The sequence below is a fragment of the Anabas testudineus genome, chromosome 11 (genome assembly GCF_900324465.2).
Source record: "Anabas testudineus chromosome 11, fAnaTes1.2, whole genome shotgun sequence".
Taxonomy (NCBI): domain Eukaryota; kingdom Metazoa; phylum Chordata; class Actinopteri; order Anabantiformes; family Anabantidae; genus Anabas; species Anabas testudineus.
This window is the reverse complement of record NC_046620.1, coordinates 12,459,205-12,483,775: the sequence shown is the minus strand read 5'-3', so window position 1 is coordinate 12,483,775 and position 24,571 is coordinate 12,459,205. Positions and strand designations below refer to the sequence as shown.

Here is a 24,571-nt window from a genome sequence, read left to right as displayed (position 1 = left end):
GTGTAGGCACAAGCAGGTACTCGTACAAAGCAATGTGGTTAGTCAGTAATGTTTTTCCGTATCATTTACAGGGCACACTGTCAAGTGAAACATGTTGTGCCTGATGACAGTTTCCATGTACTCAGTGAATAGATGTATGGGGGGCTGCTATGCACAGATTACATCATTCAAAAGACATTGTACCCACAGCAATGAAAGCCCGGCCTGAGGAATGCTCTAGACTTGTGTTTTTCTTTCCCTTTTTCTTCCCCTCGGTTCTGTTTCTCTCATACATGTGGGTTACTTTCAATTAACCCAAAAAAGGCAAAATCAAGTCTTTGAACCCAATGGCCTAGTCCATAAATAGTAAGACTTCAGCCCCATTTCAGCTCTTCCCTGCCTCTGTACCACAAGTGAAGCCCCCACCCACAATTATACTATAACTTGACAATAATAAGGCAGCCACGCGCAAAGCCCCAATGAATGGCTTAGTAGGGACCTGGGCAGGGCGCGCAGATGGAACAAAAGTGTTTTTAGCAGCAGCCACTTACCACACTGCTCGGATGGAGGCCAAGCTGGCATCGTCACTGGCTTGTGACTGACCAGGCAGGGAAGAGCTTGGGCCTGTCAGTGGGTAAACATAGGGAGGGAGGGCATGGATGTGGCATATGGATAAAAAAAAAAAGACATGAGGAATAAATAAATAATAGGCAGTGGAGAGTGGGAGGGTGAGGGCAGAGTTTAGGGGTTAGTAAATTAAAGGGTGAGTCCAAAGACTGGGCACATGGGATCTGTCAGGAGAAGGGAGGGCGCTGCGGTAAAAGGGTGTGGCGTTGGTGAAGTGGAGTTTGGCAAAGAGTCTCAGTGGGCAGGAGGAGAAGAACAATAACAGTCATCTGTGAGGCAGGACTCTAAGGCAAGAGAGACAGATGCATGGAAAATATTTTGGAAATCGGCTCCAGTGTATTATTTGTAGCAATCACAAGCTCATGTGTTGTGGCTGCGTGCGGTGGTGTGATACTGATGAGTTGTTGGTGAATAACATTGTGCCTCCAACAGTGCAGTTAGTCAGTCAGTCAGTCAGACAGTATGGCAGATAGGCAAAGAGCACCCAGCAGGGAGGAAGAGAGAGTTTTGCTGAAGCCACTGTCCTGAAGCCACCCAAGACACGTCTGCCTGTCGGTGTGTTGGTGTGTGTTTGGTTGGTTGATGTATAGTCACAGCTGGGGGGAGGCTGTGGGAGGGGACAGAGAGACAGCTGGCAGAGCAAAGGGTGAGTGTAACGAGGAGTGTGTGTGTGTTTCTGTGTGTGTGTGTGTGTGTGTCTGTGTGTGTGTCTGTGTGTCTGTGTGTGACAGCCACAGTGACTCCTTTGTTCCCACTCGCTTGTGCCAGTCACATTGAGTAGATGGCCGGTCCGTGAAGTGACTGAATCCTTTCACAGCACCTAGTTCACACACACACACACACACACACACACACACACACACACACACACACACACACACACACACACACACACACACACACACACAGTCTACTTTTACAGGGATGCAGCATGATAGGAGGTCCATTTTGGATCTGGTTCCAAGTTGGTAAAAAACCCGGATTTGTTCTGCAGCCGAACAAATCTCTTTTAAAATTGTTGCACATTAGTCTCTGTTGACGCCACAAACATCAGCAAAGGAACAAATGCAAAATGTTATATTTGCAGCAGCGTTCTGAGGTCAAAGGGGGAATAGAAAGTCCTTTGTTAAGCAGTTGTCTTCATTTAACACTTTAAACTAAGATTTTTTACGTTTATGAACGTGACAGAGCGGAGATAAAAGAGGCCCACACAGTAGACTGTCCATAGATTTGGTTTATTACTGTAATTTTCAACACTTAGGTGTCAAGCTGGTCTGGCAATTGGTCCTTTGTCATTTCTGTGATATAAATATTACGTTTATTTACTCAAAGTAATTTTTTTTACTGCATTGAGTAAAATAAAACGGCACACATAAATCACAGTAAACCCATAAAACAGAAGCTTTGATGAGGGATTTGGAGGGATTCAGATACAGTAAGTGGATTGGAAACTGGATTCAGATGCATGGAAATGCTATCGATTCCCATTCCTGTCTGTATCGCAGAGAGCTGGTGATGCAGCTGAATATTTCCATAACCATCTCCCATAATGTCAGTTCTCCCCATAGAGCGCTTATTACGCCGGTGATGATAGTCATCAGTGCTAACAGAATTGCAGCGCCAGCAACATTGAACTGTAGCCCGCTCACTATATGCTTAGGTATTGAGTGTTGTAGAGAGCATGTGTTCTCTCCTGATTTACCGTTTAATAAGAGGAGTCATTTTTGCTGCGGTCGAGTAGAGCGCTGGATGTGTTTGCAGGTTCTATGGCTTCTGGAGGAAGCGATGCTTCTGCACGTGTTGAGTTTATTAAGGTGCGAGGTCACTTGAGACAGCTTATTCCACCTTTCTTTTATTGAACCTGTCTGGTGTGTGTGTGTGTGTGTGTGTGTAGATGTGCTTTTTTATTTCCCAGCACATCAGTTTTCATTCCTCAGAATATCAGTAGCCCTTAGATAATATAATAAAGATAACAGACCGATAGTTAGAGATGTACTCCATAGCTTATTCCTCTCTACTATTAAAAGGTGCTTTTTACTTTGAAAGCTCTACACTAAAGCATCCACTCTCCCACCTCTATTTAGCTGTCCAATGATTTTTTTTTTGTTATTTTTTTTAAGGGTTCAATAAGCCTTTTCACTGCCTGACTTCTTCCTCTGAGCATCTGAACCATTTAGTTCAAGTAGGACAAGTAAAAATAGCCACAAATCAATCCCAAATGTTCTCGGGCTCTTCGCAGATCTCGATCTAGGCTAGCACAACCCAATAGGGGATAGAGTGACACTGCATTCGAAGCAAGGCAGAATGACAGGCACACTGGCTCTTTTTAGAGGAAAGCATGTTCATTAAAAACATGACTGGTGACAGCGATTCGGGGCCTTGACACACGTTAAAAGCCATTAAAGAGCCAGCGGCAGATTATGGTTTGTTGAGTTATGATGATGATATGACCTTTTGGTTATTACATGCTCCAGTGGAGACGATAATCCTTTGAGCTATTGAATTTAGCTAAGTGGGGACCATGTTACCATTAGGAGATATATGTGTGCAACTCTGCAGCCGCAGTTCACGGCAGACCAAATTATCTATAGCGCAAAAATGGCACACTGTGTAAAGCTGTGTGAGTTCACAAGAGAGAGGCAAAATTAAAAAAAAAAAAAAAAAAATCCTCCAGGGCTGAGGAATAATGTGCAGTCATCAGCAGGCGACCAAAAATAATAATGCTTTTTCATATTACAGTTTATGCAGGGTACATTCATACCGTTGTTTTTTTTTTTTATTTTACACTCAAGCCACTTAAAGCACTTTACAACGGCTGAAAGGCAAGCAGTCTGGCTCCGACTCAGTCAATGTGACCTGCAGTATCAGATCTCCCAGCGTCAGCTCGCCTCAGCACTACAGAAACTGATATTAGGGTTTCTGCTGCCCTAGTATTTGAATTTCTGTTCCTGTCTGTGTGCATTTTCATTCTCAACATGAAAATGCACTGTTTTCAAGAAGCAGCAGGGAGCTCCATTGCATCACACCCGTTTTCTTTTTTGTTACATTAGCAAATGACAAACAGTGTTACACAACATGACAGTCAATGCACAAGCAGAGTGGGTTCAGACACGGCTCAGAAAACTGAAAACTAAAAAAACAAACACAAAAAAAAACAAATAAACAAAATCAGATATTCAGAATTCAGATACATTTTTTTAGGAAGCAGAAACGCATATTTGCAACCTCACTGTGCCGGCAGAAAATAGGTCATATTGAACTTTTGATCCAGAGCTAATGACGACATTAAAACCTTTTAAGCAAAGTTGTGGTATACGCTGCCCTCAGTAGCTTTGATTACTGTTCGTATATTCAGGTAGTCAGCTGACCTCATTCTTTGGACACATAACGTTGCTGAACCTAGACCTGACCAACTGCAGCAACCCCAGATCATAGCACTGCCCCAATCCCCTCCGCATTGTACGTGTAGAAATGCTCTTACTTTCGCTATTAAACATGGCTGTGAGTTCTCCTGTACAGTTGTTTTTCTATGATTTGATTTCACCAAACGTTTAAGTGATCGCTGGTCACGATCATTCAAGGTTTTTTTTTTTTTTTTTTTTTTTTTTTTTCGACCACATTTCTTCCTCAAAGATGATGGTTCCCCACCATCCATCCAGTTTTTAATAATGCGTTTGACCCTTCTGAAACAGATTAACATATTTTCCATGACCACAGGATGTGTCTTCCAACATGGTCGTTTAAGAAATGAGAAGCTACTCACTACATCAGTTAGGGTTGAAAAACTTGTTGCCAGTTGAAAAATCATCCATGAATTAATTATCCAGTGGGAGGCTCTTACCTATTTGCTTAGTTTAATCCAGGGGGTGACTTTTTTTTTTTTTTTTTTTTTTTTTTTTTGGATGGACAGTGCGTGTTGCCATGAACATTAATTTCATCCACGCGATACTGAAAGATGTATATATCTCATACCTGACGTACACAAGTACTGCTTTAGTAGCAGTGATTGTGTCGACCTAGTTATGCTATGTTGACCGTATCCACACAAAGAACCGGCTCTGTGAGAAAATCTGCAATGCAAACACTTGGGTGGAATGTACATTATCACATCACTGACGGGATACTGTCTGAAAGCAATCCCGAATGTGTATGTTTGTCTGAACAAAATGAAAGCCCGCTGTTGGTGGCTCAGCAATCATTTGCAATAGAAATTCCCTGACCCAGGATGCCCAATCCTTCACATCCCATTTAACTCGATGGAGCACATGCCAACCCTGCCAGCACTGTGGGCAGAAGGAATTAAGCTCAGATAATGTCACAATGCAGGTCTGAAAAAAAGCTTTCTAGTCATCAGTGTGCCACTAACCTTTCAGTTTCAAACCTCCAGTAATAATAGTAATGCTCTTTGCAGTGGACAGAAAATGTTCAGCATATCATAGCATATGAGTGATTACACTATTTAAAAAAGAGATGTAAAGTTTGGCTTGATTAGTTCACTTACGGGCATTATATGAATTTTTATAATGTGGAAAACATTTTTATTCCTATGTCTAAAGGCATGTCTACATGGGAGTGATGCTGCCCCCAACATGCATCAGTGAGGTCTGCAATGTCAAGTTTTCCTTCTCACACAGCACCAAGGATTAAACTGTCATTTGTGAAACTGTTCATTCATTTTAAATAGAGGGTTGTTTAACAGGATGAACACCATAACACATGAAGCTTAACACTTGCACTAATTACCGTACTCTGCAATACTGCCCATGCTCTTGGGCAGAAAAGTTCTCTTTTCTGTCTAAAATGAGTGAAACTAAGCCTTTAGCTACAGTATTGTTCTTGCATAATCCCCACTGCTCTATTCTGGGACTTACACACAGCTCATGCCTGGTCGGCAGAGTGCACTGCTCTTTTTGTGGGTGTGTGTGTGTGTGTGTGTATAAGTAACTCGCAGTACCTGCCGTTTGGATTTCAATTAACACACAGAAGCAGTACCAACATTATCTTCTTCATGAGCAGCGATAATCCAGTTAAGGGACGGAAGATCCCACAAGAGCTGTATTCAGTTAGCTGGGAAGTGATAACCACTGTCTGTGTTTTATGAATGAGAAGCCCCACAGTGGAGAATAGAAAAAGCACTTTTGGAAACACTGCCTTGTGCTTGCATATGCGCTTGTGGTAGTGTGCCCATCTTTTCCATAATAACCTTTTGTCTGGTACTTTTTTTTTTCATGACGTCTCCAGGGTAATTTTAGCACTTTGAGGAAGTGGGATTTCTGTGTTCTTTTTTTTATTTATTTTATTTATTTTTTTATTATTGCTTTACTCTTGGTAGAAGTGAAACACACTTTAGCTTGACCCAGCTGAATTGAATGCTGGGTGCCAGTTAAAACACAGTGAAAGCATGTAGAGCTTTAAAAGAATTTCTATCTCTCTGAGATTGATTTTCTTTAGGACTGAGTGCAAAGCAATCAGATTTTTCAGCTGCTGCTTCTGTGAGGACTATTTTCCATTTCTGTGACAGAACTTGTAGGAGCTATGTTAGCAGGCATATGTTGGATAAAACCCACCTATTGTGATGCAGTAAAGTGGTTTGATTAGTTACACAATGCCAAAAAAAAAAGGAGCTAGTCATACCGAACTCTGTTTTTCAATGAAGGCCCAGTTTATAACCTGAATGGTGTCAATGTTTTTATTCACACAAGGCAGTTTAGATTTATGTGGTTGTTTGACTTTACTGAATTGCACCCACTTGGCAAGAGAGCGGTGTTGTGTGTGTGTGTGTGTGTGTGTGTGTGTGTGTGTGTGTGTGTGTGTGTGTGAGAGAGAGAGAGACATGCAAGGATGTGCACGCTGTTCTGCTGGAGTAGTCGAGGTCAGTTTATGATGGAGGCGTTTTTCTGCTTCTGAATGAAGAATGCTGCTCTGATGCTTCCTGATGCTAAAATGCCTCCCTCCTCCTCCAACACACAGAGAAACATGCACAAATACATAAGGCCTCCCAGTTAGACAATGGGACTATAGACCTGTTTCCATGACTTCCCTCTCCGACCAACCAAAAAGCACCATTCATCCGTGCCTCAGTCACATGACCGGGCAGGATTTTTGTGTGGTCTCTCCACCCATCCCCTCCACACACAAACACACACACAAAGATTGGAGTGAACTTTTTTTCAGGTCCGTTTGTTCCTTTAAACGTTTCCTCAGAGGCCCCAATCATTGTTGTGTGCAGCGATCAGTCACGGGGAAGCTCTGGTCAAACCCCCGCTCTCTGCTGCTTTTGAAGAATTGCACTTTGATGTTTTACTACATCACAAACTGTTTTGTCTTGAGAAACAAAGCACACTGTTACTGCATTCTTTCGACGGTCTTGAGTTTATTCCAGTTTTAGAGTTTGATATTTTGATAAAAGACCTATCTTAATGTGGAGCGGTGCTGTCGAAACCCAGATCAGCCAGGCAGCGGTGCAGAGATATTGGATTCTAAGCTTTTTGAATGAGGCTTACATTTTAAACAATCAAAAAATTTAATTATTTCTGCTTGATTGGTAAGATTTGGAGCATTCTCATTTATTTTTAACAACTTCCTGAAGCAGTGGGCAGACAGCGATAGAGCTCAGCAAAGCAGAGAGATGGAGGGATACACACATAACAGTTAAAGCTTCCTTACTATAAAAATGTGTTTTTTCTTGGGGTATTGGGTCAGTTATTACTCTTGTTTTAGTTTTTTCTGCAATTCTTGTGTGTGTTTCTTTAAATTTACAATTCAATTCAGCATCATCTCAAGTCAGTTCGCATGTTAAGGTCAACACCTTACAGAGTTATAGAGAGAGAGACCCAACAATCCCCCTCTAGCAAGCAAAGGGTAACATTAGAGAGGGAAATAGTCCCTTTAACAAAAGAAACCTCCAGCAGAACCAGGCTCCGGGTTATAACCAGGCTTCTCTTCACAGCTTTATGCTAATGGTCCAGCTATGTAGGCTGATTACACCAGAGAGCCCACGGGCCTGCAGCCACACAAGCCGCTGTGGAGTCTTCTGGGGATGCACATAACATAGCTGACATTTTTACCTCCCTAACCCACATCGTGTTCTTGGCCAAGCTGAGATAACTTAAAACTTAGAAACCGCTGTTATCAATCTAAGGTCCATTTAAAACTGCTTGGTGAAGACTGGAATGGAACGAGTGGTTCCAGTATGCACGGTTGGTGATGGTGTGGCGTCTTTCATGGTAACTTTAGTTGTGTTCATGAGATATTAAACCCTTGTTTCTAACGTTCCTAAGACTTGACTGTAGATGAATGCCTATCTTCTCATTTTGCAAGTCTGCATGCACACAATACGGCGCATCGATTGGTCTCATCACAACTAGAATAATACTGCTTGCTGCTGTAGGAATTCCCAAGTTTGGATCAACTTTTGACAACAGCAATGAATCAGACAATATTTCCTTAACTCAGTTCTCCTATATCTGTCAGTGTAGAGGAATCGCACTGTGGAGAGTGGGTGTTTGACCTGGATAGGCTGTTTCCAACAGGGCTGAGAAGCCTGGGAGCAGAAGGTCACACTGTTAGTGACTCACTAAAGGCTGTGGGTTCTTTTGCACACTGTCACAGACACACACACACACACACACACACACACACACACACTCTATCCCTAACTGGCAGTGAAAAGGCTTCCAGGGTAAACACCTAATTGTGCTTCTTTTTTCTGTTTTTAAGCTCTCACCGCCGACCTTGATGCTGACTGATATTGAGTTATGTAATGGGGGAGGATGGCATGTTATTTTTAAATCTAAAGAGAAAAGAGATTGTGTTTGAACAGAGCACATAGCCCATTGTGTTTCAGTTAGTGAGGCAATGGTGGAAAAAAACACATCTGTATTAGTCACCTTATATAACACTCTTGAATACAAATGCTGTATGCGCAGAGGATTAAAATATATACACCAGGGTATTTTAATGGCACAGGTAGTGTTTCATAAGCACGTAAATATCCCAAAATATCATCACATTGATCAGGTACCAAGCAATGAACCACGCTTATTGTATAATGTTTGTCTACTCACTTACAAGAGCTTAGTAATTCGGATGCTGGATGCTGTAAACACACATGGAATCAGTCATCATTAGTCATAATTGGTGAGATAATGGAGCTTCTCTGTTAAATGCCAAACACTTCACCTGTATTAATCACCAGTATTGTCTGAGTTTCTGACCAGCCATGGTCACTTTGTCCGGTTGTCACATTGCAACATTTAGATAATTACAGATTGGGAAAAGAAGAAAAGGAACTTGTCTAGATGATTGAGTATGTTTTTGGCGTGCCCTTCTGCTGCTTTAATGACTGGCTAAGTGTCTAAGGATTTGGGTTATTAAACAAAACAGAGATACAAAACATTCAAAGTTTGAACAAAGTATGGACTGAACTAGATGCTTATTACACTGCATGAGCAGGTGCTAACTCATTTGCCACCTTTTCACTGTGCTGTACACACAGGTTCAGTCCACCGAACCTCTGTTGTGTAAAACTACCGGGAGACGAGCGAGGAGTCAGTAACACATTAGCCCCTGTGTGTTCCTATTCTAATTATTATAAACTATCACGGAGGATAATAAGAGGACACTTGCACAACCCATGGGCAGTGAGGCCCAACGAGCAGTGTAACTCTACTTGACATTTCATGCGGTGAGATAGACCAATGAGCATTTGGTCCAATTAGGTAGCTGCTGTAGCAAGCGGGATATGTACCTATTAACTTGGTTTCCTCACTGCAGGCTGTAGCTGTTTACTCCAAGGGAAAGATGTGATTTAGGCTATATTTTTCTGGAGAAGACTGTTTTGAACTGTTCTGTTTGTCAGCTGCTTTTAAATGATCATCTCTGGAAAATGACCACACGTTAGAGCATGTTTTGAAGGTTTGCAGCAAATACACTTCCTGGCCAGAAAACAGAGGACTCTAATATTTCTGCCAGATGCAACATGTTAATCACTGCAGTAATTATCCAGTGCCAGGCTCCTGCCTATTTGCTCAGCTAAATCCAGGTGGTGATGTTTTGTTCTAATGTTATTACAATGGTGATCTGGACTCTGAAGTTACTTATGGCCCATGGTAATTTCATTACAGATCTTCCCCCGGTAAGTCAACAATTTTCTTCTTTTAGAGGTAATGTGCAGTTTGGAGAATAAATTGTATCCCAGCTTTCTTTTGTCTTTTATAGTACAGTAACCATACAGTATGCAACACAGGCTGTAGCACTTTATGTTGAAATGCATGTGTGATTAGAAGTAAGGCAGGTCACTCCTCTTAAAGTGGAATAAACTTGGATGTGGTTTGGAATTATAGAAGATCCCCTGAGGTGTCGTGAAATAACGTTTGACAACAACCTGCTCTGTGAGCAGACTGTGGGAATGTGCAGATTTACTTCTACTACTAAAAACAAAATGTAAAGAAAACCTGTAAACAAGAAAAAGACGAGGAATGATGAAACACTAATTGAATGAACGTTGTCAAAACGTCCTGATATTTAAGCATTTTACCTTTGGAGTTCTCACATTTCTTGATTTTTATTTTATTAATATACTAAATGACAGACAGCATACACTGCTCTACAGTGCTGTTTTACTGCTTTGTCAATTTTAATATTTCAAACACTGTAAAAAAAAAAACAAAAAAACTATCTCAGCTAAATCACTCGTGCTAAACCAGCATGTGTGATTCCATGTTTTGCCAGTGGGTAACATCTGGATTGGAGAGACTAAAGCCTTTATGTTTGCTAGTAGTAATTATCGCCAACATTTTCCTTTCAATCATTGTTTCAACATAACCAGTGTTGCATACTAACTCTGAATAGCTCCGGATTGGAGCCGCAAACAGCCAGGAAACACAGTTGTGTCTTCTGTTTTAAGCATCTGCTGGTGGAGTTTATAAATACCAGAACAAATGATGAAACTGTCAACAGAGCAGCAGGTCTGGATTACAAACCACTTTTCCAAAAGATACTTGATCCGCCACTCAAAATCTGTATCTTTGGTATCATCCACCCATCACATAGGCTGGTAACAGTTGGCAGTTTCTTTTGTAGATGTTAATCAATGTAATTAGCAACGGCTGAGGTCTTTGTTAATTACTGATAGCAATAAGTAATTACTAGAAATTATCTCAAAGAACAACACAACGTAATTGCCTCTGACCTATTAAGACATGGACTCCACATGACCCCTGAAGCTGTCCTCTGGGGAGCTGGCACCAACACATCAGCAGCACATCTGTTAAGTCCTGTAAGTTGGAAGTTAGAGCTTCCATGGAGTGAACTCCCACAATGCATCCTGCTGTCATATCTCCCCAAGTCATGCCCCCAGTCCTCCGAATCCTTGGACCTGTCCATTTTCCCTGCTTACAACACTGTAAATAGCAAGAAGTCATGGTGGCAGAGGTCCTCTAAAGTTTTTCCCTCCTCCAGGTCTCCATGTCATTTAGGTTCAACTAAATAACCACAAGAGCTCAACTCACACACAGGCCTGTGTTCTTTATCTTATGTTCTCTTGTGTTTGGCACAAGACAGGCGTCAGTGAGGATATGATGCGTTTCTATTACCTTGTTTTTGTTTTGTTTTGTCACTGGTGTTGCTATGTTTAAATGTTTTGCTGCTTGGATGCTTCTCATACTGAGGCTCTGGGGGAGTTTGAGTCAAAACCAAAAGTCCTGGATGTTTGCATCTGTGAGGCTCACACGAACCAGCGTTGGCCCTCAGCCTGGGTGGAGTCAACATCTGCTTCTCTGTGACACTTGTCTAAGATGAAGATGTCATCACCCTGTTCTAACTGCAAATGTTTCATTTGAGCGTTTCAGCCTCTTGGCGCATGGTCAGGGCTCTTTTATGACGGCGTAAAGCGTCTGACTCACTCTGTTGGGGCTTGTTGTTCGCTGGTCTGTTGCATCAGAAGGGGGAGCGAGAGGTGGAAATGAAAGTGTGAGCTATGGTGGTGGTAATCACCTATTCCTCGGCCGTCTTTTAAACTACAGTGTGATCTCTTTCATTGAATCTTTATGCATGTAAGGATTTTTAAAGGATTATTGAGATTATTGAGGGGATTATTTTCCCCCTAGTGTAAGCTACATGACTCATAGGTTTAGTGGTCTGCGTCGACTTTGGTTCAGGGTAAATTATTAAATACACTCTTTTCCTTTCTTACAGAGATTTAAAGGCGTAAATTGATACCAGCTAACGTCCACCTGATTTAGGGCTGCACGAAGCAGCTGGTTGGCTTCGGCTGCATGAAGATTTGAAAGAGGAGGAAACAGGTGGCCTAAGATAACAGAAACCTCCGACCTACACCTCTGGCTAACATGATGATTGTCCTTTACAATTAGGATTTTATGGTAGGTTTTGGGCTTGACTATTTCCCGTCCACATGCAGTAACTAACTGGAGCTGGTTTATGAATGTTATGTAGTACTGAGTTACAAATGTCCTGGTCCTGACTGGTTGTTTCTCACTCTCTTTATGGTAAACTAAGCTCTACTTTAAAACCGTAGTAGTGATGCATTGGTGGAGGGAAACGCTAATGAGATATTTATGATCTTGCCCTTAATTCATCGGTCGCCCGTCTTTCTTTACACGTGCATCTTAACTTTGGACTCCAGCGCTCTCACTTTGATTGCTGAAATCTTGTCTTTCAATGTTGGCGCCTCTTTTTGCTGACAGACCTGTTTCCTCTTTTCTCGACAAACGCCTACTTCCTCTTTCTGTCTCTCTCAGCACTCTCTTGGTCGCTCTTTTTGCCTGAAGCGAAGCAGTGCACAAACTGTTGTGAAGTCTTTGTCCATGCCTTATGATGCTAAAGGCGCTTGTCTTGCAGGCAGACACTCAGGCTAAACTTGCTTAGTAAGGAACTGCGTGTTCTGCCTTCTTTCAGCAGCTGGTTGCAAGTTGATTTGGAACGAAGATACAAAGTCTGTTGGGTGTCAAGTTTTCCGGGTGAGTCCTCACGTCACAAGTGTTTTCTTTCTTTCTTCACGCTACACAGGATGCAGTAGGCCTTCGGGTGTGGCTCGTACCTTCTTTGCTCTCCAGTGTGTCACCAGCGGGCACGAACATCTAACATTGTGGTTAGATGTTTGCAGTCTGGAGTAGTAGCTGTCTTGGTGAGTATCGTATATTTGTTGGTTGAGCCAAGAAGGAGTTCAGTGTGGGTTTTCCACATTTGACCAGAGAAGAATGGAAATGTCAAAGAACGGATGTGTTTTGAGACATTTGAGTATTGTGGCCTCATGGTTTTGGGGAGGATGGAAATGTGGTGTCAGTAGTTTATGATTTTGAAGAGGATAAACTAAGTCTATCCATGCTTATAAACATAGTTACATAGCTGGCAAATCTGCTCCAGTAATTACTTTGCAATATGAAGTTTCCTCCACAATCCACATTATGGATTAGTTATGTGCCTGTAGGCTTCATTTTGCCTTTTTTTTTTTTTTTTTGTCTCCTCGTCTCTAACCGTTCTAATGTTTGATTATCCGGACTCGCACAATACCATCCAAGTGCCAAGTAATTGTTCTGAGTCACTCAAATTGCTAGCTTGCTCTGCTTGCAGCCTAAACACACTGTTTAGGTTGCGCTTCAACCTCGTTCAGCAGTATGCTTTACTCAACCTATGCGTGTGTGCAGATGGCCATATAAATACACATGCACAGTGGATTTAGCTGTATATGCTCAGTATAAGAATAACAGTTGATTTGTTTTTTGCTGTCCCATGTGAGCTCACACCTCTGCAGGAGGTCCGCTGGCTGTTGTAGAGAGTTATCACAAGCTGCTGGTACCGACATTTGACAGGATATCCTGGTTGCAGTAGTGTAGTGAGAATCAGGTTGGGTTTGTGACACACAGAGGTCTGCAGAGAGGCGCACATACCTGACAAGAGTCACACAGACAGGAGTCACCAGGCCGTTGTGATATTTGTCAGTCGCGACAGAGGCAGATGCTTACAAAAAAGCATCTGCTGCCAAGTACTTTCTTTACACCATGTTGGTATATATCCATGCTTTTTAAGGCTCTTGGTGTAACACTTCCTCCTTTGGTTGAATGTAGCAGGCAGATTTCTAAACCCTGACCTCAGCCTTTTTCCTTTTCTCTTCTTCCTTTATTTGTAGCTGTTTTGGTAGCCCCTTGTCTTGAGGAGCACTTTTAGGATTTTTTTAGTTTCAGTGGGCTCTTTCTGTCGTGTTTTTCTTCTTTGAACTGTGGTGTGTTTATGAGTTGATATCAACTTTTCTATGCTTAAAAGCTATTAAATATTATTCAGTTTGAATCCAGTTCATTTGAACTGAATCCAGTTTAAATGAATAGGTGAGAAATGTGTGTGTGTGTGTAGGTGTGTGTGTGTGTTTCTCACACACACCTCTCCTCAAGGGTGTAACATAACCAGCCTGTGGCTAGTGTGTGGAGGTATAGACGTCACGCTCGGAGCAACCGTAACTCTCTGTCCTCTGCACCATGTCGGGTGGTCTTTTGTCTCACTTCTCAGATAGAGGACGGTGCTCTTTTTTTTTTTTTTTTTTTTTTTTTTTTTGTATGTGTGTGTGTAGACTCGCACACACCCAGGCCCCTACGGCGAGGCGGGCCCTTTGTACACGCATCAGATGAAGAGCTAGAAGGGGCGCTTTTGAAATCCACCCAGCAGATAGGCTAATACAGACACACCAGCCCACAGGCACAGACAAAGATGCCTGCATAGAAGTCCTTTGAGGTGTAGACGCTGAGGCGTGTAGGCTCTCCCACACTAAAAATGCACATCATTGGGAAACTTGATGGTACTCACACACTCTAAGCTCACCTGAGATGAAGCAGCCTGCTACTTGTTTTTCAAATAGCATGTTTCCTATATTTGATTACATGTTGTTGCTGCGTAGGACAATAACAGATGACAATTTTCCACAGCCATGATAATTACAGCTTGAATTTGGATTGTCAGGCTTAGTCAGTGTTTCTTAAGAAGTGGCTGGACTTGAAACATCTAGTAAGATTATTAACTGCCTTTGCGGTCGACTGTAGGAGGTTGAGATGAAATGCGAGATGAGTCAAAATCTGAATCTGGTCAGACGAAGGAGATACTTGACCTAAAGTGTTGGAAAAGTATTTGAATTCTTATTTTTTACCAGTGTTCAAAGAGGTTTGCTTGACAAAATAATAAATGGGATCAATTAAAGCAGAGTTTATTTCTATATCATGTGTCAAAATTAAACAGTGAGAGCCCATGGGAGATCATACGGTCTCAAGTGTGGGTTTTGGTATGCTTCAGGCCACTTAGATTGCTCCAAATTAAATGCAAAAGCCCGAGGTCATGTTAAAATCGGAACCTAAAATTGAAACTCTGGGGAAAACTCAGCTGACTCAGTTTAGTAAATCAACAAAAACCTTTTTTATTCTTATTATGAAGTGTTGTGTGGTGGTTAATCACACTGATACTGACACACTGACAAAAAACAAAAAACGCTGCGTCATGATCTCTCACAGCATTAAGGTTTGTGCTAAAAGGTCCCAGGAGGCGTTGACAGAAAAGGATGTGGTTCACTTAGATCGTGTTCCCCTTGATATTCATGCCCCAAGTCTCCCTCTATTCTGTCTCCCCTCTCTCTCCAATGTGCCTTTTAAATCTTTTAATTAAACCTACTTCAAAATGTTGCAAAATCCCTTGAATTCAGCAAAGAGGCATTTTCGTTTCTGCCACCACGTCATGCAGTGATGTATTCATTGAAATTCTTTTTTCCCCCCCATTAGAAACTGGTGCTGTTTGGTTCTTTAGCAGAGCTCATTATGAAATGAGGCCGATGTTATAACGGTGCAGTTCTGTTTTATTCTCTTGCTTTCTTCCTTTCATACTTACCCCCTCTGTGGCTATCATGCTTTTTCATATGCAGTGTTTTGTACAACACAAACCGTTTCTTTATAACATAACCCCACTTTTAATGCCACTATTTCATGTTTATTGTCTGCTTTCCTTTAATCATTCCTCCTCTCTTTCTCAGCTCAAGTTCCCTTGTGTTTCTCACCTTCAACCCCCCCCCCCCCCCCCACACACACACACACACACACACACACACGCATAGATACACCCCCAACCCCTGCAGATGATTTGACCCTCACATTACACACCATGAATTATTGAGGTGAAACCCAACACTCCTCTGCTGCCCAACAAATCACAGGACTTCTCTCCTGTCTCTGTCTTCTCTCCTTTCCCAATCTGTCTCATCTTTATAGATGGTTTTGTTCTTTAATTTCGACCTCTGGCAGCAAATCACCCATTTCTGAGGGAAACTTGATATTTCATTGTTGGTTTTTTTTTTTTTTTCTTTTTTGAAGCTAATCCTGAGGAATTATGGCGACTGTAACCCAACGGTACAGGCCTCTGTGGTTACAGCAGGTGTGCTGGCATTTCAAAACAGATGGATTGCATCCACACGCACATTCACAGATTAGAATACCTTGCTGGACCAGCTAAGCTATTGGTTGGATGATTTTGTCTGCATGTTATTACATACTTTACATCAATGAGATTAAACCAGAAGGATTATTCATGCATGTCAAACAAATGAAGGAAGAAGATTTTAGGGTAGATAATATGTGGAGACGTACGCAAATGAAAATCCTAGTGTGAAAAGTTGTTCCCGGGAGCAGCATGTCTATTGCAGGATAAACATGTTCCGTGACCATGACCGTTCACAGCCTGCATGGTGTGCTGGTGTGTCTCTCAATTACATCTGAGCCCATTTTCAAAGGATTTACTGTGGCTATCAGCAGTGAGAAGGTGTGTGTGTGTGTATGTGTGTGTGTGTGTGTGTGTGTCTCCAATCAATAAGCCTCAAGGCCGCCCAACTCTGACTCATCTGCAGTTCTGAGAAGATAATGACGAGGTGCTTGGAATATACACTAAAGAAAAACACATCGTCTTTACTGGAAAGCCAAATCCTTGTTCACATGGCTTGTATTGTGACTTCACATAACTGCAGTAAGTCCGTGGTCAAAGTTGAAGTCAGTTCAGAAATAAAGATGGATGTTTACAATGTGGCCTAACTTATAGATTTTATAGGCAAATTAATAGGATACCTTAAATGTGTTTATTTTAAGGCTTTGACAAGAACAAATGTATCTTTTGCTTACTCTTACAATTGAATTTGGCTAACCTGTGCATTAGTTTTAAAACCCTCTCATCTCTTTGCTTGTGTTTCTTGTCAAGTTGGATTCAGTTCAGCATGTTAGCAAGCCAGCATGTAGTAGTGGTGCGAAGTGCAGCTGAAGCCAGTGATGATGTTATTTGTTTGATAGGCACAATTTATCTTGAGGAGGTAATGAATATTTGCCAAATTTTATGACAAATCATCCAGTGACACTGACATAATGATATTCCACTTAAAAGCCACACGTGATTCTTGTGCTGGAGTCACCTAAGTTAATAACCTTCACAAAAAATACTTGTATTAAGATATTTAGGACTAGACCCAAGTGATGGTCATGAGACTGACACTGAGATCCCAAGGGACTGAAAATGTTGAGTCTGAGAGTGGCAGCTTCATAGCTTTCATTGACTGTGTCACTGTCTTCAGTCAGAACTGAGAACGATGATAATTTGTGCTTAGATGACTAACATGCTGTTGTCTGCACACTACAACTGAATGAATCACATTCACACACACATTGTGTGTATGTACAGTAGGGTGTGACTTTGTGAGATAAATTATTATTTTTTTTATCATAATGGCATAAACAGCAAAGTGCTGCTGATCCTTTGAAATAGGTTTATTTGTTAAGTGTAGTGCTGGAGATGCAGCAGGAGCTGCTGCTTGTACTGAACATGACCGAAGGTGAAGTGTCTCCAAAAGTATTTAACATACTTTACGAAACCACTCTAATCTTCAATGAACAGAGTCGATCATATTTCAGTGGTGAAATTCAAAGCACCGGGGTGGAGTGAGTCATTTTTGTGGAGTTGTGACAAACGTGACTTGAGTATGACATGCGCTCTGAAAAGAAAGATGCATCCACATCTTCAGCTATTGATGCAGTGGCTACCATGGCAACGGGCCCTTGAATAAATGCTATGTGGATTATTATGGGCTGACTCAAACACAACACCAGAACAGTCTCATTAGGTATACTATCTTTAAATTAATACATGCTCACAGAGAACTGTGTACACTGAAGTAGCACACCGACTGCAGACATGCGCACACACACGCACACACACACAAAAAAGATGAAGACAGATTTCATTAGTCACTCCTGCCTGAGTTCCTGCACACATGCTGGATATATGAACAGTTACACTTTTCTTCTCAGGAATTAGTCTGAGCCAGTATTATGTATTATGGAGTGAGATTAAATATGTAAACAGAGTCCTCCGCCAGGAACTAGGATGATCCAGGCTGGCTTGGTGAATTATTGATGCCCTCCTCAGTCAGTTTTGAGGAAATCTATGCTACATTTTCCACTTGATAACTGTGCAGTGGTGGGATTCATTAGTCCTGCAAGCACACAAAAGTGGCTTTATCCAGCTCCCCCTGTGTGCTTCGAACTCACTGTAATTTGCCTGTTTTTTCCCACCATGAGACCTCCAACTGGCTTATCTTAGAAAGCCACAGGGTTTCGGGTCAATCCAGCTGTTTGGTATTCTGTCACATATCAGGCTTTTGTTTTTTTGTGGTTGTTTTTGAGTGTTGCGGTTGTTGCTATTCATATGATTAGCAACTTCAGTTGTATTTGACTAGTACAAGACAGAGAACATGATTATTGTACAAACTGTGGCTCTTTTGCACACCCCATGATAAAAAAAAACTTTAGTTTAAGTCTTTAAGTGCCAAATCAATGCAGTGACTCAAAGTTGGTGACCAGACGGGAATTCACTGTGCTAGTAACCTGCTGAAGCTGCTAAGTGCTGATGCATCCTCTGTCTGCATGAACTCCTGCACTTTTATTTTGAAATGTACACTAAATGAACTGCTGATCTGAAATCTAGTTGTAGTAAGATGTTGCTGGTGGTTTGTGTCTTTTTTTCTGTTTTGGTTAAATGACTGAACTGATGTCATGTCTCACAGAAACACAGCAGAGCTTTAAAAATAAAGCGTAACTTTTCAATTCATGCACCTCCTGTGACCTCGTTAGCAGTTTTCACTTTGATGTGAATTAGAGTCTGAAATGTATCTGCCCCACCGGCACGCCCTAATGCTCTGTGTGTCAACAACTGCAAATTAAATTAGGACACCGCAGGAAAAAGTGATCTCAGAGTACAAATTAGAAAATCTGTTCATCTGTTTTAGTTTGCATAAGTGGCTGTTAGAACTACTGTGCATTTGTACAAGATTTTCAGCAACAGCATCTGTAGGATTTTTTTTTTTTTTTTTAATGGTTAGCTGCAACAAAAACAGGTGATAGCAATGCATCTGTGGTTTCTACATTTGCATTCATGGTAGAGCCTCATTTGCTGCTGACCTTATGGTTTTAGTGTATAATAATAAAGGGGCCGCTGTGTCTACTATATGTGCGTCTTCACAAATACACTGGTTTAAATAGGTCAATTCGCTCACTCGTTTCCTCTAAATCGTTAAAATGTGATCGGTTTGAGCTGTTTAGTAGCGTCTGCTGGAGACAGGAAGTTATCAGTTGCTTATGTGCTGTCCCTAAAGTGCTGTGCTCTACTGCTGTCTTGTGCATTTTTCAGCACTGCCCTTGATGACCTTTTTTTCCTTACTCATATGTAATATTCTCTAAATTTAGAGGACTAGAATGCAAGCAGACAATCTAAAATAACTCGGACCTAGTTTTTGACTAATGTGCCCAATTCTTTTCTTTTCTTTTTATGATAATAATTATTATTATCCCTGTTTTCTCCTTTCATCTGTCTGTCTATCCCCTTTTCACTTTTGTCCTTCAGGTTTGGATGAACTTCCTCCAGTAGTACTGACAGAGGTGTGAGGCAGCAAGACCCACACCAAAACACCACCCGGCAGCCATGCCGCCGCCGGCAGACATCGTCAAGGTGGCCATTGAGTGGCCGGGGGCATTCCCCAAGCTCATGGAAATAGACCAGGTAGGTGTGAAAACAAATAATGACCTTGTTATTAATTTACTGCTTCCCTTTAAATCTACTGAGACCAAAACAGTGTTTATGACCGCAGATTCAGACACCACGAATAAGGAGCAGGTTGTGTCTGAACACAGTTACGTACAGTAATCTGTTGTTGTGTAAATCCACTGTGACCTCATGTCAATGTCATGCTTATGTCCAAAAGGTGTCCCTTCAATGTGTCCTGTTGTTAGTGCACACATGTAACAGCTGTGTGGTTGCTCAAATGTCTGGGTGGTAATGCATTTTCTGTGGGGGATGGATACATGTGATCAGGGGATTATACATCTTTGCAGTGTTCCTTATACAGTAATTATTCTGATTCGCCTAAAGGAAGCTGCTTAATTAAAGATGCTGAACAGCCGCACATGATGAGGACCGTTTGTAATTAATTGTGTAAATCTCAAATCATTATTTTGGCAGACGTTAGAACAATCCGACTATTAATCCAACTGAGTTTTCGGTTTATTAAATAATATTTTTGTAAGTGATTAAGAAAGTCTAGATCAGTCATGACGGCTGTCCAACAACTGGAATCATGCCTGTCATTTTTACTCAGCTCTAACTGTTGCATTTGTTACTTTTACTGGTTATAAATAACATCGGCAGTAGATTGTATCAGCGTCATTAAATTGATATTAAGTCAGTAAAAGCTGGTATAAACTTTTGGCTGTTGTTTTTGTCAGGGTGCTCTCTCTAATTAATCTTTTCTGCTCAGCCAAATTATGGTTGGGAGTGAAAGGAAACATTAGTCCAACAGCGCTGTGAATGGACCATGTTTTTGTAGTTTAACACATCCAACAGAGTGGTGTCTTTTCAGACGCCCTCAGTGCATCACAACGTGATATTCATGACACGGTTGCTGTAATTCATGAACGAAACACTCGAACGTAATGTGAGATTTCCCACAATACTAGAGTGACGTTTGGTGATGAGACATTTAAAGGCCATAGCATATGTCAGTGATCATCAGGGGTCTAACAAATACTGGATAACAAAATAATTAGCCCAAACAGTGACTACCTTGTGTGGGGGGATGACATGATTACTGTTACGATGTTTGATTACACACACAGTGTGTAAAATGGCCTGTTCTCGGTGTGAGTGTGACTCACAGATGGGCTAATGATTGTACAAGCTATGAGTCACCGTGGCAACTGGAGCTACGATTGCCCTTCTGAATGGATGAATCACTGAATGAAACGTTGAACTATGGAGTACATGTGCTCCGGGGTTTGCCACAAGGTGCTTTAAGCACTTAAGTGTAGATTTAGGGACGATGTAGTTTTTGTATTTAATGACCCCTTATCAGCAAAGCTCCTGCAGCCTGAATTATAAAACGTCTTTCGCTCCTGTTCGGTCTTTCTGTCGTCTTTACTTCTTCGAGTCACTCCTCCTCCGCCCCTTCCTCCGCTTTTCTCTAATTCTCTTATCTCCCCCTGTCATCTTTCTCTTGTTTCTCCTATCTGTTGCCTCCTCCTCCTTGCCTTTTTCCTTTCTCCACCGTTCGTTCCCCCTCTCACTCCTCCTCCCTGTCTTTTGTTGTAACTGTGAAATTTGTGTGTGTGTGTGCCTCCCCCTCTCTTGTGCTCCACCATCAACCCCCACCTCCTCCTGCATCTCCCCTGTACAATAGGCCCCGCAGCAGCATATGGCTGTCTGAGTCATGCGATGGGGAGTGGGCTTCAGTGTGTGTGTGAATGTGTGTGTGTGTGTGTGTATTGTTGTTTGTTTTGTTGTTGTTGTTGTTGTTGTTGTTTGTTTATGTGGGTGCAGCTCTGCATAAGTGAAATTGTGTGTGGGTGTGTTTGTGTGCTAACATGCATACTTGTCACTATTCATGCATGTGTGTGCTTATGTGCTGACAGCTCTGTGTATGTGTGTGTTTACTCGTATCCATTTGTATGGGGATTCATATGCATTTGATTTCTGTTGGTGTTTGCATATGCTGCTTGTCAGTGCTCGTACTGTTTCAGTGCCCCACAGGCGCAAACGTCCAGCATGTGTGTGTGTGGGAACATTAAGGAACTGGTACAAGTGTAATAAGCTGTTATTGTTATTATTTGTCTGCATAAAATCAGCTCTCAGTGATGAACCAAAGCTGTCCTTTTGTAACAATGCATTAAAGTACAAAATAATCACCTGTAACAAATTATTTCAGACGTGTGTGTGTGTGTGTGTGCGTGTGTGTGTGTGCGTGTGTGTGTGTGTGTGTGTGTGTGTGTGTGTGTGTGTGTGTGTGTGTGTCGCAGTCAAACAGTCACAAATCAAACGGTGACAAAATGTGTTTGACACATAAGAAACCCAAAATAAGAGTGAATGGATTTTTTTTATCACCCCTCAGGGGAAAGAAATGTTCCTACCTAATGACTCTACCTCAGCTGCAAAATTAAAATGTGTCAGAAACGATACAGTAAAATGCATCCTTGTGAGTAATAATTGTGTTTGTATAGAATATGCAGTCACTGCTGCCATCAGACATCAGTCCTAGTCAGCTTGTTGTGCATCTTAATGATGTTGAAAAGAAAGATCTGCAGCATGCTTGTTCTCCTCCCAGTTAAAATGAGAGGGTTGTGTCTGTAACAGAAGCTGAACAGCTGACAGAAGAGTTGGAATAACTTTAGATGAGATTGAATGTGTTGCTATCCTGTAGCATCCATTATAGCTTTGCTTTTTACCTCATAACTGTGCACTAGGTGAGTACTACTCATGTACCCTCTGTGAGCCTTAGTTTATATTTGTCACTGGACTACAGCAAGAGGAGGTAATGCTTTGGTGTGGAGTGCAGCTAATAATAGGGAGGAGGAGGAAGATGTGGAGCTACGGTAGTTCGGGCAGGAAAATGTGATTCAGTAGGTGAAGATTGGATAGCATAATATTGTTGGTGCAGCTTCTTGAGAATGAAAGAAGCAGAAGTTTTATTCAAAACTAAGTAGCCGTGTCAAAAGTAAAGTAAAATAATAAAATAAAAAAAATCTGCCCAACTGCTGGTAAGGGAAAAAAGAGAGCGAGAGAGTTTTAGAGAATGTCAGAACTTGGACGATGCTTGAATAAATACAGTATAATATAAATTTGGCCTAAAGGAATTATTTCTACTACTTAAAGTAAGAGTTTTCTGAGCGGATCATAAGTGGTGCAGAAGCTAAGAGAGTCTAGTCTTTACATTTCTACACATTTTAATGTTTATTAATTAAAGCAGCTGGAAAAGGCTTTGATCATTCGTGAGAAGGAATCGCTCCAAGCAGTGCACGAGTGGCAAACTGTCTTTGAACATACTGCAGACCTGTGCTGTTTCTGTGATTGTGTGCACTGATAATCTGCTCTTTAAAAAAAAGCTTCAGCAGAAAACCTGGATATTTACAGTATCAACTTGTATTATTCAGTGAAGCATTAAGGTTTTTGCATCTTTGTGGGACACATTAGCGTGTAAATTTTATAACCATTAAAAAAAGTCCTAAAATGGCTTTTTGAAACCCAGAGATATCCTGTTGTAGTAAGAAGCACTTTTGGATGTTCGGGTTACGTGTGTTTTCTGTAGTGTGGCAGCATACTGTACATCCCAGAGAGCCTGAGGACCACGGCAGAGGCGAGCGAGCAGATCTGAAATTAATACTGACTGGCAGCACACACACACACACACACACACACACACACACACGCTTTGCGTTTGTCACCTCATTCCTCCGTATGCATTTTGCTTGCTCTTCATTTTCCTCCAATATTCTCTGCCCATGTTTGCTGATGTTTTCCCTTTATCGTATTCACTTTTCTTGTTTTTCCTATTTTTCTTCTGGCCCCCCCCACCCCCCACCCCCAACCCTCCCACCCCCCCCCCCTCTTTTGTTCACATCCAAACCCACGTTCTTCTTCTTTCTGTAAATCTTCATCACTACTACAGCAGGTACTCTTTGAAGCAGCCTCGCTCACTGTTCAGGATACAGTTCACAATTCTTAGTACACAACTGTGTGTGTGTGTGTGCGCGTGTGTGTGTGTGTTTTGGTACATTCTCACGCCTGTGTGCTTTGAAAAGATTAAGCTTGGCACAGCAGAGTAGCGACACGAAGCCATCCTTATAACATTCTTTTGGCTTTAAACATTGGCTGGTGGATAAGACTGATCTGATGAATGGAGCAGCAACAAACTGTTCTCGGATCCTGGACCTACATAAAAGTGCTTTAGCTATACTACAGTTTTAAATGCTAAAGTTGGGGAAACTCACCGGAGACAGACTTTTTATCTCCAAAATGTTCCATGTAACAAAATATATATACTTAAGTTGAATACAATCAGAAGTTAATGGTGCAACACTCACGGTCAGCAGTTGGACAGTCGGATAAATACAGGCTCCTGATGAACAGCCTCTCATTGTGCCAGTCCTATAATATAAAATAATTGCAGCCCACTCTGAGTTGAATGTTGTTTTAGGAACTCAAGCTTGCACTGTGGACTAAATGTACTTTCGTCTTTCCACACAGAAAAAGCCGCTCTCAGCCATCATTAAAGAAGTTTGTGAGGGGTGAGTTTGCATTTACTTTTTTCTTCGTGTGTGTGTGTATGCGCGCACAATTGAACGTCCTTGCTAATAATTATGCAAGGGACTCCCTGCAAAAGTCCTCTTGAATGCTGTTCTCTGTATTTCACACATGATTTCTCTATTTTTAATACCAATTATGCCATGTTTTTTTCTCTCCATCCACTGGCTTTTAGTTGGTCTTTGGGGAACCATGAAAACTTTGCTCTGCAGATCGCTGACGCGACAAATTTCTACATTACAGAAAAGGTTTGGTTATGCCTTTTTAACTCCACGCAGCGGTATCCAAGGTACAAACATGCCTCCAGCGCACACTA

The 24,571-nt window shown here is 41.6% G+C and overlaps 1 protein-coding gene across 3 annotated transcripts in view; it reads left to right on the top strand.

The window, feature by feature from the left end:
• elmo1 (engulfment and cell motility 1 (ced-12 homolog, C. elegans)) overlaps positions 1 to 24,571 on the top strand; it is a 79,064-nt gene that overhangs the window by 7,301 nt on the left and 47,192 nt on the right. The window contains exons 1-4 of one of the 3 annotated variants that reach the window (XM_026347621.1): positions 12,367 to 12,584; positions 19,531 to 19,686; positions 24,199 to 24,239; positions 24,431 to 24,503. In XM_026347621.1, the coding sequence (XP_026203406.1) occupies positions 19,609 to 19,686; positions 24,199 to 24,239; positions 24,431 to 24,503 (192 nt within the window). In that variant the 5' untranslated portion in view covers positions 12,367 to 12,584; positions 19,531 to 19,608. Of the gene's footprint in view, positions 1 to 12,366; positions 12,585 to 12,646; positions 12,752 to 19,530; positions 19,687 to 24,198; positions 24,240 to 24,430; positions 24,504 to 24,571 lie in introns of those variants that run through there. The other 2 variants (XM_026347622.1, XM_026347623.1) reach the window with 2 other exon arrangements.